The sequence below is a fragment of the Egretta garzetta genome, unplaced genomic scaffold (assembly GCF_000687185.1).
Source record: "Egretta garzetta isolate BGI_Z169 unplaced genomic scaffold, ASM68718v1 scaffold211, whole genome shotgun sequence".
Taxonomy (NCBI): Eukaryota; Metazoa; Chordata; class Aves; order Pelecaniformes; family Ardeidae; genus Egretta; species Egretta garzetta.
The window spans coordinates 609,129-627,587 of NW_009258673.1; the positions used below are offsets into that span (position 1 = coordinate 609,129).

Consider the following 18,459-nt stretch of genomic DNA (forward strand, 5'->3'; position numbering starts at 1 on the left):
AAGTGGTAGTCTTTGAACAGAGTCTAATTTAGTTTTCTTTAGAAGAAGTGTGGTCAAATCTCTGAGCACATGATTTCTTTGTTCCTGAGCAGCATCTTGAAATGCTAATAAAGCTATGGTATCTTTTGCTTAATGCAGAGTATTTGATCTATGCTTTCTTGATTCCATTATGACTGAGGCAGATGCAAAGAGCTTTCTTGTGCTGAACGTATGTACTAGTTATGGGGAGGTTATTTGTCGTTGCAATTGCAAGCTGAATGAGCCGATGTCCTATCAGGTGTCTGTCACCAATTTCAGATTTTCTTTATGGAATCCTGCTGGCTGACTGATGATCCTTCTTCAGCTGTGATAAGCTAATCTTTCCTTGACATTGTAATCAAAATTCTTGAAAGGTCTGCGGAGCAGTTGCTTGCCTTTGGTTGCTGTTGTATCTGACACTAACATATATATCTAGATCAGTAAGATCATTCTCCTATCTTAGTTTTGTTATAATTCTGGATGGAATTAAGGATGATGATTCCTAGAATATCCCTACCGGCTTTACTCTGTCATTTGCAACATAACCAATTTTAGTAAAGGATGTGGTTATTTGCAACATCTAGGTAGTAATAAACCAGTGATATATGAATCTCTTGCATGCCATTGTTCTTGCTGTGTATTTGGGGGTTTGCTGCATGCTGTACTGACACTGGACTTACAGCTGGTAGACTGTCAGATTGTCATCTTGCTCTGCACCTTTAAATTCCACCCACATTTTTTCATTTCGTGGCTGGTTTACAGAGCGGCTCTAATGGCTTTGAAAGAGCACCTGCATGGTTTAAAGGCATGCATACAGCAGCACAAAATTCATTACCCTGCACCACATGCTGACGATGATAATGCAAAAGAGATCTTCCATGGCATAACTTTTAGGGTTGTCTAAACAAAGTCTTCAGGGTTGGGTTGCTGTTTGTTTTGGGGTTGGTTTTTTTTACCCTTAGAATCAAGTTTTGTGAAATCTTTGCTTGTGCAAGAGACTCTCACTGTTGACCTAATTTGAACCCTGTCTTTATTATCTTAATGTTTTCTCCAGCAGTCACATGCTGGCTTTAAAGCCCCATTATCCAGACGCACGCTTTGGTGTCTCATCTCTGGGAACAGTTAGACTCTCATGAGCTCTCTTAGCACCTGTGTGTCTTTGCAGAAGTATCATTTGTGTTTGCCTCTGTCTCTTCCTCCAGGTCCTTCTCTGATGTGTGCTGTCTTCTGTCCCACGTTTTTATTCCTTTATATTCACTGGGAAAGTGACTGCCATAACCAGTTAGCTAGCCTGTCTGCGAGTATGGCAAGTCGGACAATTCAGATATGATACTTCTGTCACCGACAGTAACTGTCTGCACGAGGTCCTGTACCTTCTTCTGAAAGAAAGTTTTTCTTTCTGAGGAAGAGTGATGTCCTTGAAAGATGGGGGATCATGGTGACATTTTTAACAGCGTAGCTAATAAAAATCGGGCTTTATCTTTCAATTTGCAGTATGGGTTCTTAAAATTTAACAGCAGGTTTCACGAAACTCTAGAGCAGTCTGAAATAAGTCCTAGACTCTTTCGTATTTCACTTGCTGCCTCAAGTATCTTTAAACTTTATTTTAGAATGTAACAGAATTCCAATTTAAAAATAGGGCTGGCAACAGATCAGATGTGGGCTGAAACTTTTCAGCTTTTTAAGGGGTCATGAGATAGCAGCACTGCCCTGATGAACTTCATTATACCACATGAATATAAAATATTCATATGAAGGGAGATTTGCAAAGGCATAAGGAAAAGACACCTAGTTTTTCAATGCATCTGGGAGTCTTAAATCTTAGTCTTACATTTGAAAGTTACTCCTCTTGTGTTAAGATTGCAGATTAAACGTCTTTGAAATGTGTAAATTTTTGTATTAAAAAAAGAATTTGGTGATCCAATCTTGAAATATATGTGAATTATCTAATATTGTAGATCAAATCAGATTCCTCATGGAGTCACGTTGTGCACACATTTAGAGCATTTGCAATGCCATAGCTTAGCCTCTGTTATGTGCTTATAGTTGGAGAGGGGAATAATGGATGTTTAAGGTGTTGACAAATCAAGGCCTAAATTCTAATTGTTGGAAATGGCAAGTTTAGGAGTTGATGGGTTTATCAGGACAAGTTTTTGTAATTGTTTTATGTGTGAGACAGACCATTCATTTCACAAAATACCTGCAGTTCTTAGCATGTCCCCTCATGTATGTCATCTGTCAGTAAAAGCAGAGCTGATTAGCTTTATAACTTACAGTTAAGTAAATCTGTCAAGAAAATGGTCTTATTGTCCAGCTTGTCCTTTTGTAATGAAGCTGTGGATGCGGGTTAGCAACAGTGTGTTCACCCTCCTGCAGGTCATGGAGGATGGAAGGCACTAATGCATTCTAAGCTGAAAAGCTCACGCTTGACCTTGATGATTAAAGTTTTTCCTATCATCTAGCAGCAGTTGAGCCTGAATTGGCTCTTAAGAAGTCAAAAGGTCTAATCAACCTAATGAACAAACTCAATCATTAGCACTTTGGGGAGGGAAGTGTGTTAACACGATAATAATACTGGGCTCCCCCAGCTGCAATGTGTTTATAGGAATGGTACATAGCTCGATTGTGAGAGGAGAAGCTGTGTCGTCGTGCTGGATGTATAACGGGGCAGAGGAGGCTTCTGTTTGGCAGGGTGTAGTTCTTTCCATAATGTTCATGCTCTTCTCTGGCCACAGGAGCAATTTTTGATTCTCGTGGATTGTAGGAAGGGCTGCTTGTTTCCTTTCAAGTGTTTTGTAAGTAAGGCTAAACCTTCCTCTGGTGAACGACTTCTCTGATCGTGGACTAATCTACACTTTTCTTCATGTATCGCTCCCAGTGCTTTTCACACTCCAGACTGTATCTATGTCAGACACAAATATTCTTCAGGCATTCTTTATTATGTTCTGGTAGCTGAATTTGATGGGAAAGCCTTTTTCATACTGGTCAAGGAGACATTAATCCTATGGTTTGTTTTACTGTTTCCTAGGCCCTACTGGGAAAGTGTCTGTCGCTGCAGTTTCTGCAGTACCAGATGCATTTTTGGTCGCTAAGATTTTCTCTTACTAATTGTAGTGCTCTGTAGTATCCTGACCCTTACTTCCTCGTACCTGGGAGAGGGTATAAACAGATCTCAAGTGGGATGGTAATAGCTGAATATAATAGATTAAGGTCTTGCATGGGTAGCTTCTATTAGTTCAAATTGTCAGTCCCATCTCAAAATCAGCTAATGGCTTTTTCCATTTGCCAAGTTACCTCTTGCTCAAAGTCTCGTTTTCACACTTCCATGTCATGCAGCAGTTCTGTCCCTCTCTGCCATCCACTAACAGGAAGGCATGGTCAGCTGTTAATCGTTTAAATGCATTAAAACCTTTCAGACAGTACATACCTTGATTTCTGAGACAGAGCCTTTGTCGTGGCCGTAGTCAGTGTGTCATGGAGACTGTCATCAGGGTCTTGCATAGCAGGCACGTACTGTCCAGACTTGTTTTTCCAAACATTTTTCTTTTGTTTACTTTGAAACAAACTGTCTTATGATTCTTTATCCTGATGAGAGCAAAGCCACAGGGGAGTGAAAAAAGTGGGTTTTGACACTCATGTTTCTTGCGCAGAAAGATTGTAGTGATTTTGTTTTTCCCTGTAAATACCTGCTAGAGTAAATCAAAGACAGGTTATTATTTTTTAGATTATGTGACAACTACAGTTTCAGGATAAGAAACCTGCTTTCTTTTCCAAAACCATGGAAATTCATTGGCCCAAGGAAAACGTGAAAGGAACTATTCTAAAAGAGTGACTTCTTCCCTCTTTGAGAGACACCCATCCTGTGCTTACACAGGCACCTGCAACTGATGCTTTTCCTCGGGAAGAACAGTCTATGGCTTCTGGCATTTGTTGCCTGCTAGATTAGAGGTGGGGTACATGGTGATCATCTTGGTGATTCTGGTTGTCCGGTTCATTGGGGGCCAGGAAGAATTTCCTTACTGCGGTCTGGTTATTTGAAGCCAAATAGTTCCTTTGCTTCCCTCATGAGTTGCATTAAAACCTGATACAGCCATTGGCACCATTTGGTTACAGTGGCGAGGGCAGCTATGTCAAGGGACAGGCAATCAGCAGCGAGTACCAGCCGCCGGGTCAGTAAGCTCTGGGGTTGTACCAGACCACGGTAGGAAATGTATCAATGAGTCAGTTTGATCGATCGTGAACTAAGGGGAGAAGGTAAATACCTATGGGTTTTAAGAAATGTGAGTGTCATCAGTTTGCCCAACATAGTTTTGAGGATTTAGTATCCCTTTAGTCTGTTAGAATTAGGTGTTAGAATTCTGGGGGCCACATAGTGGCTTCCAACATAAATCGGTGGGGAAAAAACAATATGCTCAAAGCAGTGCTGTGGCACAGAGTTTTTTTGAGCACGATCATTTTAGTGGCCCTGTTTTCCTGACTTTACACTGGTAAATGAGATTGCTAATATAAAAAGCTCTCAGAAGTGGAATGATACCACCCCTTTAAAGGGAGTGCTTTATGGGTTTTTGCTGTCAGATGTTGATTTTGAACACTCAACACATGAAGAGTCCAAATATATTTTGAGTATGAGAAAGCCTTCATATTAATTATACATCAGTATAATTTTATCATTCATTTTTACTTTCCTGTTTTTAATTCAATAACTTGCTTGCTGCATTGAGCATTTGTAGATTTAAGTGTGGAGGAAGTTTGTGCCCTTATGGCAGATGCGCAGCAGACTTCACCATTAACATAACCCATTAAAATAAGATAAAAGTAGAGCTACAGAACAATTTCTGTCTTTTGCCAACAAGGTTGTGAAAAAGGGACATTTCGCTCATTCAATATATGAAAGTCTTGTCTTCCTGAACTGTGGAGATAGCAGAGAGACGTTCCTGACTTGTTTGTGCAGGTTAGCTGGCTGGGTCTACTGACGCAGATAAGCAGAATATTCAAAATTCAGATGACTGCATGTCATATTTTGGGGACATTAAGTAAAATTACCTTTTTGGATGATGAAAGCTCCTTCACCAGCATTAGCAAAATGTGATTAAGCAAGTGTTGGTTCATTCTGATGATGCACACTCTGCCAGTTTCCAACCTGTTTCTCAGTCACACGATGGAAACCTAGAAAGAAACTACAGTTTACTTAATGTTATCTACGGCCTACTTTAATACCTATTTATTTTGGGAGGGATTCAAATGGATTCAGACAAAGCTTTTTCAGTGTTTAATGCTCTGAACTCTACAGGGTGAACCCATCACTTTTTGTGAAGAAACATTTGTGTCCCATCGTTCTGCTGTCATGAGGCAATTTCTTCAGAATGCCATTCAGCTCCAGCTCTTTAAGCAGGTACTGGCTTAATTGCTCTAATGTAGAAGCAGATTCTTTAACGATACAACTGGGTTTTTTGAGGGCTGTTCCTGTATTCCTTGATCTGTCAGCCAGATAATGAGTAAAATTCATGTAGTTGGCAGCACATTAATTCCTGCTTGCTGGCTTTTCTCAGATTCGGGTGATAAGGCTTTCTATATTTTAAGAGGTGTATGGGTTTTTTTCCCCTCAAGGTCTCTGTGCTCCGTTTAGATCTGAGTCTACCTAGACTCAATATATCTGCTGTAAACTTTGTGCAGAAAGCATGTTACTGTTAAACATGGTATTACTGCTTCAGGGAAGCTGGAGACAAACACAGGAACGCTGTTTTTTCAGTGAAGCGGCGTACCTTTTTGCATTGGTAAACATTTTGCCAGTTTTGGTTGTATTTGCATTCTATTTAGAGTCCCCTCCTGATAAGAACATTTGGGTTTTTCTAGCAAATGCAGAATAAAGTCTTTCAGAAAAAGGTAAAGGATGGGATGGTTCATTTGTTTACACTCTCTTTTAACATTGATGTAGTTCATTGATGGCCGTCTGGATCTTCTTAACTCCGGAGAGGGCTTCAGTGATGTTTTTGAAGAAGAGATAAATATGGGAGAATATGCAGGTAAGAAATACAGTATTTTACAGTAATTTCAGACACTGTTCTTGACTTACTGTTTGTGGGCCAGCATCATGTAATGGGTCATTGTGGTTACTCACCTAAACAGCTGAGGCAGCAATGATCCCTGTAGGTTGAAGTCTCTTGAATTTTTATTCTTTCTTCTGTCAAGAACTTTGAGTAATTTATTGTAGTCTGAGTAAAGTCTTATCAGTCTTACAAAACCTCAGCTTTACCACTTGGCTAGAGTACAACTAAAAGAGTTCTTGCAGTGGAGGATACTGAAAAAACTTGGCTTTACCCAGAACCACCTCAAATTTCTTCTAGCAATGGTTGTCCTGTTCTGTTTCTGTACTGTTCATGCTCCTAGAACCGCCAAGTGCTAACATTTCACGTTTCTAGCTTGTTTTTTATTTGGTAGAGAGTTACAGTTTGTTTGTCTGTTTTTGTGATTCTCTCTAGGTAGTGACAAACTGTACCACCAGTGGCTCTCTACAGTAAGGGTAAGAACTCAATATTCTTCCAACAGACATTCCAGTTCTTACTGGACCATTGTACAGTTCTGTATGGCTGTTAGCCTCTGTCCTCATGACCACCCCATTCCTGCAGTGTTTAGCTGTGACCAGCTTGAGTTTAATTGGGAGAAACTAATGTGCTCTTCAAATGAAGTAAAAAAACAGGAGAACAAATACACTAAAAAAAAAAAAAAAAAAAAAAAAATCAAGATTTTTAAATCTGCCCTAGGGTAGGAAAGACAATAATTGGCAATTAACAATTAACTCTAATTACTTTCAGTTGGAAATATTATGCTCATGTTTTCTAAGAAAGATGGCACATGCATAACATTAACACACATATGACGACAAAGGGACAAATTCTCAAGTTTTTCAATCCCACTTTTAATGTCTTGGAGACAGCTGGAAATAAGTTATTGTCATTTTCAAAAACAATGTGTTTTTTCTTTTCTTTTAACAGAAAAGGAAACAAAAGGGGGAACGTTGCCACACCAAAAAGCTCTTTATAAAGCTAAATGTTGTGAAGTGCTGAATGGAGACAGCACTGTTTGGGATGGTTTTGGATGTCTTTGGCTTAGTGCTCTAGTTGTATAAATTAAAAATTTAGATACTTTTAGAGAATAATATGTTATTACAACTGATTTTAAAAGTCTCTTTTGATGCATAAAATGTGATGTATTGAAAAGTAAAATATTTCTGGTTTATGGGTATGAGTCAGTAGGAAAGACTGAATTGTTTTCTGACAGAACTGAGTTTTGCAGCATTCCATTCACCTATTGTCCTGGTTATGAATGAGATTAAGTTCCTTACACAAATTGCTGGGCTCGATATTATCTTGATAATTTTGAATTAATCATATTTCATTGCAGTAATGCAAAAAAACCCCCATCATATAGTTAGGTAAATATATATGCATAAATATATATAAATACATAGGATGATAAGTAATTTTAGAATTGTAAGAAAGGGAAATGGCTGACTGTAAAAATATGTGTAATGAAATTCAACAGATTATAAGTTTTGTTGAAGATTAATTGTCAGGTAGTAGCAGAAGTTGTAAATCACAAAACTGTTTGCATCTGATTGCATCTGATCTCTCGAAACATAATTTTGCACTGAAATAAGAAAATACAAAAATTATCTAAGATTTAATTCCCTGGATTTTGCCCATCTCCTGTGTTTATCAGATAAGGGACTGTACAGCGATAGTCAATGGTGTGTGGAAGATGTATAAAACGCTGACCAGACTAACAGATTATTCTGGCTGACATATTACTGTCTTATGACTTTTATTATGTTCACCACATGCAATTCAGCTTTTCTAGAATTAATGTTTATGACTGTAGTTAGATTTCATTTTCCCTCAATTTATCCCTTTATCGACTACTTAGATCTTCAAAAGGCAGCATGCTTTTGATAAATAGTATTGTGGGATCATAAAAGGAAAATGAAAAAAAAGATCTTACTTCTTCGGATTGAATGTACAGGCTTTCCTGAAACTGATTTTTCTGCCCCAGACATTGAGGATTTGGTAGTATACGTTTGTTTTAAACTTGTTTAGGATTTTAATGCGGTGTACAGGACACCCTTGAGGGCGAGTGGAACAGTCACAGAACACTGTTTTGTGAGATGACCTATAAGACACGGGCTCTTAATGTTAGGAGACACTGATGTTTTTAATTTGAAAACTGCTGTATTAAACAGAATTGGGATTCCTCTGGAAAACCAGAGAGAAACATTTAACATTTTCACTTGTGTTCTTTGTCTTTAAATTTACCATTTTAATATTCAGCTCTGCTAATAAGCATAGATAATGCTCGTTATTTTAAGTTAAGTATGGTGGATTTCAGAATGCTGTTTGCTTTAAAGAGCTTTGATAAATTTTATTCTATTGTTACTGTAATTACAGAAAGGAAGTGGAGCCATTTTAAATACAGTAAAGACCAAGGCTAACCCTGCCATGAAGACTGTCTATAAGTTTGTAAGTATCAAGTACTGGCTTACTACTGAGATAAGAGTCTAATTATGATTCTGTTTTAACCTTTCAAATGAAACTCAAGACTTAAAATCATTTTTATTGGACTCACAAAATTACTTGAAATACGCATTCATCTAAATTTCAAATTTAAATGGAAAAGTCATTTTGAAATTTAAATATAATTGAAATGCAAAGGAGAAGGGGAACTTGTGATTTCTTTTGAAGGTATAGATGATAAATTCTATTTATTACATAGAACTATTTCTGGGAAATAGTGCCTATATGCTCTACTAAGCAGCTCTACCATCTCATCATTACTCTGTTGGAAATCATTGTTACCTCAGGTTTCTCTGCTTGCAGCTTCATCGAAATAAGGGAATCCTCTCATTTTCCAAATTGTTTCCATCTTTTCTAAATGTCAATTAATTTTCCCTAGAGATTTCTTGTACCTGCTTATTTAGAGCCCAACTTACTGAGCTATTCTTTAAATGAAAATGTTTTCAGTTCTGTTAACAAACAGCTAGTATGTTACTGTGTTATCATGTACGGCTGCCAGCTTCACTGTGCAAGATAAAACAACATTGAGACAAGCGAGGATTTCTTATAAACTCAATTTTGGGAAATAATGCTACAACACGCATTGAGAAAACTATTCAAACTTTACTTTCTCCTGCCTCCCTCCAGCCTGAGAAAGATGAGTAGGGAGGCATTAGCTCTACTAAATGGAACTGGCTACCAGAGTACTGCAAAGAGAAAGTTTGCAGGCTTACTATTTCTGTTGAGATCGAGGGTGTGGAATGCAAAAAGATGAAAGGTGCCTGTGGCATCAAAACAGAGAAAACAAAATTTTTGGAACAAGTGGGGAAGGGGGGTGGTCTGTTTTATTTGTTTGGGGGTTTATTAGCTTTCTATTTGTTTTAATGTTTTCAGTATCCTGTTACAATTTTTTCCTTGCCATTTTTAGTAACTAGAGAAGGTGAATCTTGATGCACTGAAATCAAGCGTAGTCTCTGCTGGAAATAGAAGGGGATTTTAACTTAAATTAATTTTTCATGCAGGCAAAAGATCATGCAAAAATGGGAATAAAAGAAGTGAAAAACCGCTTGAAGCAAAAGGTACTTGAAGTTCTTATTCAAAATGTATAAGCACCATGTATGAAATACTTAGCCACAGAAAGCATTATGTGATCAATAGGAAGCTGTTTGATAGAGTGTTGTTAGCACACTTCAAAATGCATTACCAGCTGTCCCGGATTTTTCACACTGTTATAAATATTCACAGACAAAAAAAACTGTCTTCAAATACATTAAGGCTCTGACTTAAACCCACAAAAGCCAGAAAATTTAGTGTTCTATTTGGAGTGGTCTCTCTCCTGTCCTTTGTGCTGGGGCATTGTGGAAGGGGGCTTTATGTGAACTACAGTGAGGGCAATGAACTTTTTGCAAATGGCAAATTGTTGGTATTTCTACAGTAATCTCTCGGGGAAAATAGTATAGTGTTGGTCATTGGGAAAAGGATTTATGTGTTTCATGAGTATCTACCGCAAAGTTTAGGCATAAATGAATTAAATTAGAGTTGGTGTTCCTTTCAAATTTGAATTATTGCAGAAAAAATTATGCCAACTGTTTCCTGTTTTCCAAATCTGCCTTTGTTTGTAAACAGTACAATTCCAAGTATGTTGAATTGTGTTTGAAGAATGTGTTAAAAATCCCTAATTGCTCCTTTTAAGCCAGAAGCATGGTCATATTGATACATACCTTATAAATGAATGGTTAACTCTGCCTTAGCTTTGTTTCGATAGTCTATTTATTCTAGAGCTATTAGAGTCTTTTGGGGAAATAAGATCGGTAACTTGCTAATAGAACTGAAGTTCTTACCAGAAATTTTTATTCAATTGTTGCGTAATAGTTTGGGGGTTTTTTAATCTGTGCTATCTCAGTAAATTTCTTCTCTAAATTTCTAAACCATCATCTTAAGGTAGCGCTGCAAATGTATTCTTAGGGCACAAACAGAAATCTACCTGAAAATGTCAACAGAATGTTAATACAGAGGGACTATTCTGCAGCCAGGTTCTGAACTGATGAAATTAACTGTGTGTACAATCCAAACGCCGTTCGCTCTCTACATACTCTGGCAGATTGCTAGAGATTTTTGAGGAAGGTGAAGTTGCCTCAGATGCTTTTAATGCAGATTTATTTTATTACACTTATTACTTTGTATGTGACCACTTTAGGTTTAATATGAAAATATTAGAAGCATGAAGCAGTTTTCTTGTACATGGAATTTTTTTATGTAATTCCATGTGTTTCACTTCTGGACATAACCTTCATGAATAATAAAATGTTTGGCCTTCTCATGTGCATTTCTAAAGCAGTTGGAGCTGTGCAAAATGACCAGATTGTTTCCCTGTATTTTAAATGCTAATATAATTGTATACTATTCTGTGACATTTGTATAAAAGGCTGAGAAATGTCTCATTCACTCAGTGCTTTGTTTTGTTATTTGTTGTCTTCCTAGTCCTTCAAGCAGCAAGCACTCTTTTTGAAAAACACACAGAACATTTACAAATAAAAGGGCCAATTTTGTTTCACCTTCCCTGTTAGATGGTTAAACATGATTGTTCAACATACGCTTCCACAAGAGCTTGAAAGATTTCTATGAGGAGTTGACACATCCTGCTTTACCTCTCCTTTCTTCATTAAGTCTTCTTTTCTATCCCATCCTCTTCTCCATTTTGAATGCAAGATAGGAAGATAACTCTAAAAAGACATATTGCTCTGTTTAAAGTGATAAAAATAGCAATAATTGTTTGGCCACCCTCACATTATTTTTAATCTAAATGTCTGTGCTACTCTGTTGACAAGTCTATTAGTGCATCCTCACCAACTTTCATGTGAGAACATTGTATTTTTCATGTATTTACTTACTAGTATGTGCAAGTGTTAACAGTTTGAAATTCTGGTATCATGAGATACTTAATTTTTGCCAAATTTGGGATGCTAGTCTTTCGTCTTCTAAGGGTAACCTAAGGTTATTTTTAAACTGAACTTACTATCCACTGCATTTTAACATATTATTTTCCATTATTAACACAAAAAGTATGCAGGCCACTGGTAAGGAAAAGTCAAATATAAACATCCCTTTTCCAGTTTTTGCTGCCAAATATGAGCAGCTTCTGTACAAGACAGAATTTAAAAATGCAATAAAGCTAGAGGTCTGCTTCCTACAACTCTGCATAGCAATGGTGACCTCTTAAATATAATCAAGAGCCCATTTTGCCCTTGGTCTGCTCCAGTCTTGGGTTTGAATTGCAAATGGGAAATGCAGGATTGACCTGTTGAGAGGTCACTGTGGTGTGTGTAAGGTCCTTCTTTAATATGATAGTAGAGATTGAATGGGGCTCTATTTCCATCCCTTGTTCATTTGTGGTACAGTATTTCAAAGCAACAGAAATAGTTTTCAGAGGATTCTTATGAGTGATAGCAAATAATTGTTAATAGATACAGCATGGTAGCTTTATTTTATATCTGATACAGTGCTTTTTTCTTTTTCTTTCTTTTTTTTTTCCTTTTTCTTTTTTTTTTTTTTTTTTTTTTTTTTTTTGTAAGGCTGCCTTTTCCATTTCACAAATGGACCATGGTGGTCAAGTCACTCCGTTATTGGCTCGTTTGAAGCTTAACTACATAGAATTAGGAAGAAGGAGGAATATGAATGGTACCATCCTCAACTTTCAGTAAGGAGAATGTAACTTACTGAAAGCTTCTGGATAAGACAATTTCTATAAATGGTTGGGCACTTGGCTTTAATGTATTCAACATTATTTTACTTACTAGAGCCCTGTGTGGCTCTCGTTAATGTCTGTTATCAATGGGCTGTTGTCAGTGCTTTATTATCAGTACAGCTAGAAACAACTCATTTAGAGGTTTGTAAAATAAGCTGAAGAATCCTTGTAGACATTCTGGAATGTGTTTTTTGCTCTTCTAATAGCCAGTATTTGTAGTCCATTACAAAAGGTCCCTAGAAAAATTACTAATGCATATTTAAACAGAAGAAAACCTTACTCAGTTTACGGGGTAAACTTTACATATCTGCAAATATATATCTTACTCATTCTCTGAAGTTCCTCCTTTAAAATAAATAGGCTGTAAAGATTTCACCTGAACAGACAGTTGTTAGGGGAAGCACTGTGTATATATGGAGATAATTATGGAGTGTGATAGATCATTGTCACTCTCTTTTTCCAGTAATCTATAAAGTATCTTTTTCCTCAGGCAAAAGGTGGTTTTTGTTTTTAATAATATCCTTAAATTACACTTCCCTTTCATTAAAAAGTCAGCGAAACATTGCTAGGTTTTTGCATTTCTGGAGAAGTTATGCCAGTAATAAGTAACTTACCACCTTCCATTTTTTCCTATTTTTTAGGAGGGATAGGTCTCACGTTTTTTGTTATCCTGAATAATAAATGGGACTTAAGCTACTTCAGGAATGTCTTGCTGGCTTATACCAAATCCCTTTTCTGGGGGCATGTCAGAACTGAAAAGTCAGACTTAGGACATACGTATAGAGCACTATATACACTGCAGTACGAAGGGCTGCTCGTGAGCGCCAGCCAGGCTGTGCACTTACACAGCACAGCTTGAGGTGGAAGTACTGGCATGGCTCTCAGACGCGCTGTGGCAACACAAGACAGCGTTCTGGCTGGTAAATCCGCTCCCTCAGCTGGGATGCACCGCTCTGCCTGGCTTTGCTGTTAGTACCAGGAATGGGCACTGCTGTTTTAAGGCCTGCCGGCACTGCGGTCCACTGCAGGTTTTGGGTCATTTGTAGTTCCCAAGATGAAGAGCTGCTTTTATCTGTAGACATTTTGTGAGCCCTGATACCTTTCTGAAGCTGAAGCTCAGAATCGGAGAGTCCCGTTTTTTGCTATTTCTGGTTTTATCCCTCTGTCTGTCTTGTACTCCCCATTAACTTTGGATTCAAATATTTGAATGCACTGAACTGTATTCAGAGTCTGTTTGTGCGCTGAAGTTATGTCACACACTGCTTTGAAGGGCTCTTGCCTACTTTCCAATTACAGAATTGCCAAACACTTTGACATTTAATCATTTTAAAGCTACCTGGAGCCCCTTATTTGGGGTGTTTTAAATCAGATTTCTCTATTTATTTAGGTCAAATGTGGTTTCATTGAAGGTAGAAAACTAACTTTTGTGAGGCAAATTTTGCTTTGATGACTGAAGCCGTGTTGTTGATTTGTCTGCCTCTTGGGGATTTTGAAAAAATAGATATCAAATAACTTAATTCTCATATTTTATTAAGTAAACTTTTTGTAAAGATTATTTTGACTGAAATCTGCTGCAGTTTCTGTGCAAGTCTGTACACCAAACACAGTGGAAATATGCTTTAGGAACATGTTTTCTTTTGTATGCAATTATATCATCAGAGAAGCACAGCAAATCTATAGCAATAAAAGCTGTAAGGATTTGCAGTGATCGTTATACACCTTAGGGGGGGGTTGCTTAATGGCTTGATCTGTCTGTATCTTTTATCTTCTCCCATTCCCCTGGTGTCCGAACTTCTGCGTCTGTTTTACGTTTTTCTGGAAATTTTGCCTGGATTGGAAGATGCTTTGCTTTCTGTTGATTCCCAGCTGTCTGTTGCCTTGGTGGAGCCTCAGCTCCAGGTGGGACTCTGAAAGCTCCAGAGTGCTGGGAACGTCCACTTGGTGCACATTTAATATGGCTATACTTGCCCAGAACTGTGTAAATAGTTTGTATTTAATGTCGTTACGTTTCAGAACAATATGCGTTGCTGCCATGTGTTATGTGATCCCAGAACTGACCAGATCCCTTGGTAGCTTGTTGCTGTTTTGGAGCTGAAGTATGAGCTTGACCGAAGTTTACATTTCTTGTGCTTGAGTTGTTTTGGGGCAATTTGTTACTAATTCAGTGTACTCTGCTGAATTTTTTTAAAGACAAGGTAGCGTTGTGCAGCTGGAGGGCGGGGGGAGGAAAAAGTTTTTCTCTCTAGTGTGACCTTAACAAGTTGTTAATTTCCCCACGATCCTTATGCCCGTACTGGTGAACCACTGCTCTACCAGCTGGATCTAAAAAGGTCTCTCAGCTTCTCTGTGGAGCAGACAAAGCCCCTTAGAAAGTCCATCCAGCTTTTTGTTTCATTTGACCTAAACACATTAGGTCAGTCTGTGTCCAAAAGAACCATTTCTAATTGGCCATCAGCTTACATGTCTCATTATTGTACCTTAGCAAGACGGAAACTTGAGGGGGCATGTCAAAGGTCAGGGAATCAAAGCAATGTCTATGTCAGCAGCCAACCTTAGGTCAGTCTTGCAGAGCTACAGTGTGTGCAGGTTTCTCTCTATATTTACCAAGCATTATTTCCTTGACATTGTTGCAAAGAGATGTAAGGTTTGGGGCCCACTGCGTTACAGACTATTTCTCAACTGACTTTCAAACTCTTTTCTCCTTGTCCGATTCCTTATGTCTGCATGCCTTTGTCTTTTTCAAAACCTATGTTACATATACCATACGGATACTTGCCAAGTCTTCTAACCTAGGTTGATGGGTCGTTTTACTTCTGAAGATGAGGACTAATGTCAAAAGCAAAGCAAAACAAAGCATCCTGCTGGGCAGCAGTTTGTTTTACACAACCTCCTGAAGGCATATTCAGTATACGCAGACTCAGAGATGAAGTGCAAGGCTAACTAAGCTGAGTTTCATCTCAAGTAATTGTTCTGCTACAGATAATTCTGTGAAGTATGTAAATAGAACTACTGTTTTAGTTTAGGTTTTCAAAAGCAGAATAGCCCGGTTCCTAGGTTTCTGTTGGATTTGTTCCTCAAAAAGAAATTTTGAGCTAGGGTATTTTTATAAATATATATAAACACCCTCGCTCAAAATTTATGTATATATATATAATTTCCTGGCTTTTGCGTGTTTAAGTCAGATGTTTTATTGAATGTGTCTGTTTGCATGCAACATTGGTATTAGGAGGAGTGAGTGGTTGTGTACAACCTCTGGTTGACAAAGTGCAATGAAATGTTTTATTCTAATGACATTTTCTTTCCTGTACTTAGGGGGAAAACCCAAACAATAAAATTGTTAGTCAGCATTATCCTTTAGTGTCTCCTTTGTGCCCCTTACCCTTAGTCAAGAATGTTCCTGGCCATGCTATTCAACTTTTCCTGCCATACAGGACATCGCCGAGAATGGGTGCTCTGCAGCACCGGAGGAATCGCTACCAAGGACAGCGCCTTCTCCATTGGTTGACAAGAAGGACCCTAAATTAAGAGAAGACAGAAGGCCAATCACAGTACATTTTGGTCAGGTATGTCTCAGTGTTAGGTTTCTTTAAATTGTGTGATTCAGCAATAATAGTTCAGAGAAAAGTCACAATAACAAGTATGCTAATTGTTTCATTATTTTTTGTAACTGAATGATGTTATTATAGAAATCTGTTGTATCTCTTTAAATGGAATTCTAAAACTTGATTTTTCTGGGGTTCACTGATTCCTTTTTTTCATATGATGATTTTGAGGAAAATAAATTCTAAGTGAATGGGGGGGGAAGCATAATTATTATAGCAATTTTATAAACTATTTTGCTGTTCTTTTAGCATGCCAAGTGCTGTAGCCCTCAGGACTAAGGATGTACTCTGTTATCTAGCCAGATCATTAGTGTCAATATGGAACATCCAACTATTAAAGCATTTTAACATTCTCTGAAAATTAAATGTGATGGACGAAAATGGAAAAATCAATTAATAGCTTATTAGTGTACTCTGTATTTCAGTATTGACAACTGAGCTATACGCATTAGTTACTCTTACAGTGTTTCTTTTGATATGTCTGCAAAGAGCAAGTTTGGTTGTGTGGGTTTTTTTAAGTGCTAGTTATTTAGAAAATGTTGTAGTCGCTGTGATTTTCATGGAAAAACATACAGTATTTACTATCAGTTTGCCAGTGTTCGCCTAGTAGATGTAGCCTGACTCAAAAAATAACATTATTTGTGTTCACAGTTCTCTCGTCTTTCTCTATATCTATTTTTTACAGTATTATGATCAGAAAACACGAGTGAATATCTGATTTCTTCTAAGGAAACGTAGTGTAATTTTCAAACAACTGTAAAATATTGGTAATTATAGAATGTGAAGCAAAGCAGATTTTTAGATAAGTATTAACAGAAGCTAGTCAGTGTGGCTGCATTGACTGTTGGGGTATTAGATAGGGCTACACGAGATATAATCATTGCTCAGAGCCACGTTGTCTGTGTCGTTTTAGAATTAGATTTGTTTCTTTCAGAACTTTCACCACTGTGCTAAATGTAACTTCTTGGAGACTTTTGTTTAAAACAGATCTCTTCCAATTAAATATTTGCAGTAGTGATTTATTTTTCACTTACTTTCTGTGCCAATACTGTTGGGAGGAACTGGGGCTGCTGGAGAAATGTAGCCATCTAGCTCTAGCAGGAAAATGTTACATTTCATTTAAAGCAGGCAGAAATCCAGATAATATTACAATCCACTTTCAGTTTTTTCCTTTAGATTTTTATGAAGGATGGACGGTTCAAACATTTTGGTAGATTAATGAAATATGTAATCGAGTGGAAAGTGCGAATTTAAATTCATGAGGTTTTTTTAATGGTCACTTTCAAATTTTTTAATGATCACTTTCTCTGTGTCAAAAGAAACACAGATCAGCTTTGCTGAACCACTGGCTGTGGTGAAAGGCTCGCTTGCTAAATGCTTATTACTGTCATTACATTACAAATGTCGGTTTCCAAAAAATGATCTAACTTAGCAGTTGTAGGGCTACCTCACTTATAGCCTTTGTCCTTTCACGGGTCTTTTCTTCGTGATAGCCCAATGCCAAAATGAAAATTAAATCATACTTCCATTCAAAAGGAAAAGATGTTCAGGTTTATGAAATATAAATTAAGGCTTTGGGGAGGAAAAAAGCAGCAACATTTACTGTTTAAATGGGAGATGGCTTCTAACTGGTGATTAAAGGGAGAGATTTTAGTGTCACTTTTAACTCTGTCTAGAATACAGTAGGTGGGAACAATTAAAAAGCCACAAGAACTCTGAAATAAGGGCTGTTTGTGCATTCACAGTTCTTATAAACTGAAGAGGATGAAAGGGGCTTTTTTCTCATTGTCACTTGCTTTCTGTGTCTGCTAGTATTATGCTAGTGTATATGGCAAAGGCAGACTTTTTTAAAATGCATGCATGCGGATTAGGGTCAAGCCCTGTGTATCAGTAATGCAGTAAGCCTCGTCCATACCACTGCAGTGAGAGAGCCTACCAACAGCAGCGAGATGCTTTAATTGAGACATGCTGTCAAAGTGACAAACACATTTGCATACAGTCTATTTATTTTCATTGGAAAGGTCTGCAGTCTGCTGTTGGTTGAACATTCTTAATCAGCTCGCTGTAAGTGAGCCGGCAGCTAGCTGTCCTATGCTAGGTGCTTCTCTTCATTACATGACAGATTAGCTAAAGGGGGATGGGCTAGCAAGCCAGCAGCAACCTTTAATTTTAACTCATTATCTCTCACCCTATAGTGAGGTAGTTTCTAGTTTTTCCAAATGCAGTTGTGCATATGCAGTTGTTAGGCTACAAAAAATATCAGTAAAATATCTTGAAATGTCTTAGAATGTATAGCACCTCAGCTGATTGTTCTTAAAAATTTAGCAGCAATTATCTAACTGTATGAGATTCTGTAGTGTTGTAGCTCATCTTGGCAACTAGTTATCAGGCATTGTTTGAGAGAGTTCTTTATTATGTAATTTTTTAACCGTGGCTTCTGTAATACTAAGACATTGTGGGAAACCTCTCCTTGATCGCGAAAAGGATTTTAGCCGTATAGCCTAGGGCAATGCAATAAAGATTTAAACAAAGTGTTCTTAATAAGACC

General features: G+C 37.6%; 1 protein-coding gene across 3 annotated transcripts in view; it reads left to right on the forward strand.

Annotated features, from left to right (window-relative positions):
- The window catches only part of DENND1A (DENN domain containing 1A), a 211,402-nt gene that overhangs the window by 156,854 nt on the left and 36,089 nt on the right, over nucleotides 1-18,459 (forward strand). For all 3 annotated transcript variants that reach the window (XM_035888591.1, XM_009648821.2, XM_035888592.1), the window contains 6 exons: nucleotides 5,309-5,410; nucleotides 5,954-6,041; nucleotides 6,498-6,538; nucleotides 8,460-8,531; nucleotides 9,587-9,643; nucleotides 15,741-15,872. In XM_035888591.1, the coding sequence (XP_035744484.1) occupies nucleotides 5,309-5,410; nucleotides 5,954-6,041; nucleotides 6,498-6,538; nucleotides 8,460-8,531; nucleotides 9,587-9,643; nucleotides 15,741-15,872 (492 nt within the window). The remainder of the gene's footprint in view (nucleotides 1-5,308; nucleotides 5,411-5,953; nucleotides 6,042-6,497; nucleotides 6,539-8,459; nucleotides 8,532-9,586; nucleotides 9,644-15,740; nucleotides 15,873-18,459) is intronic.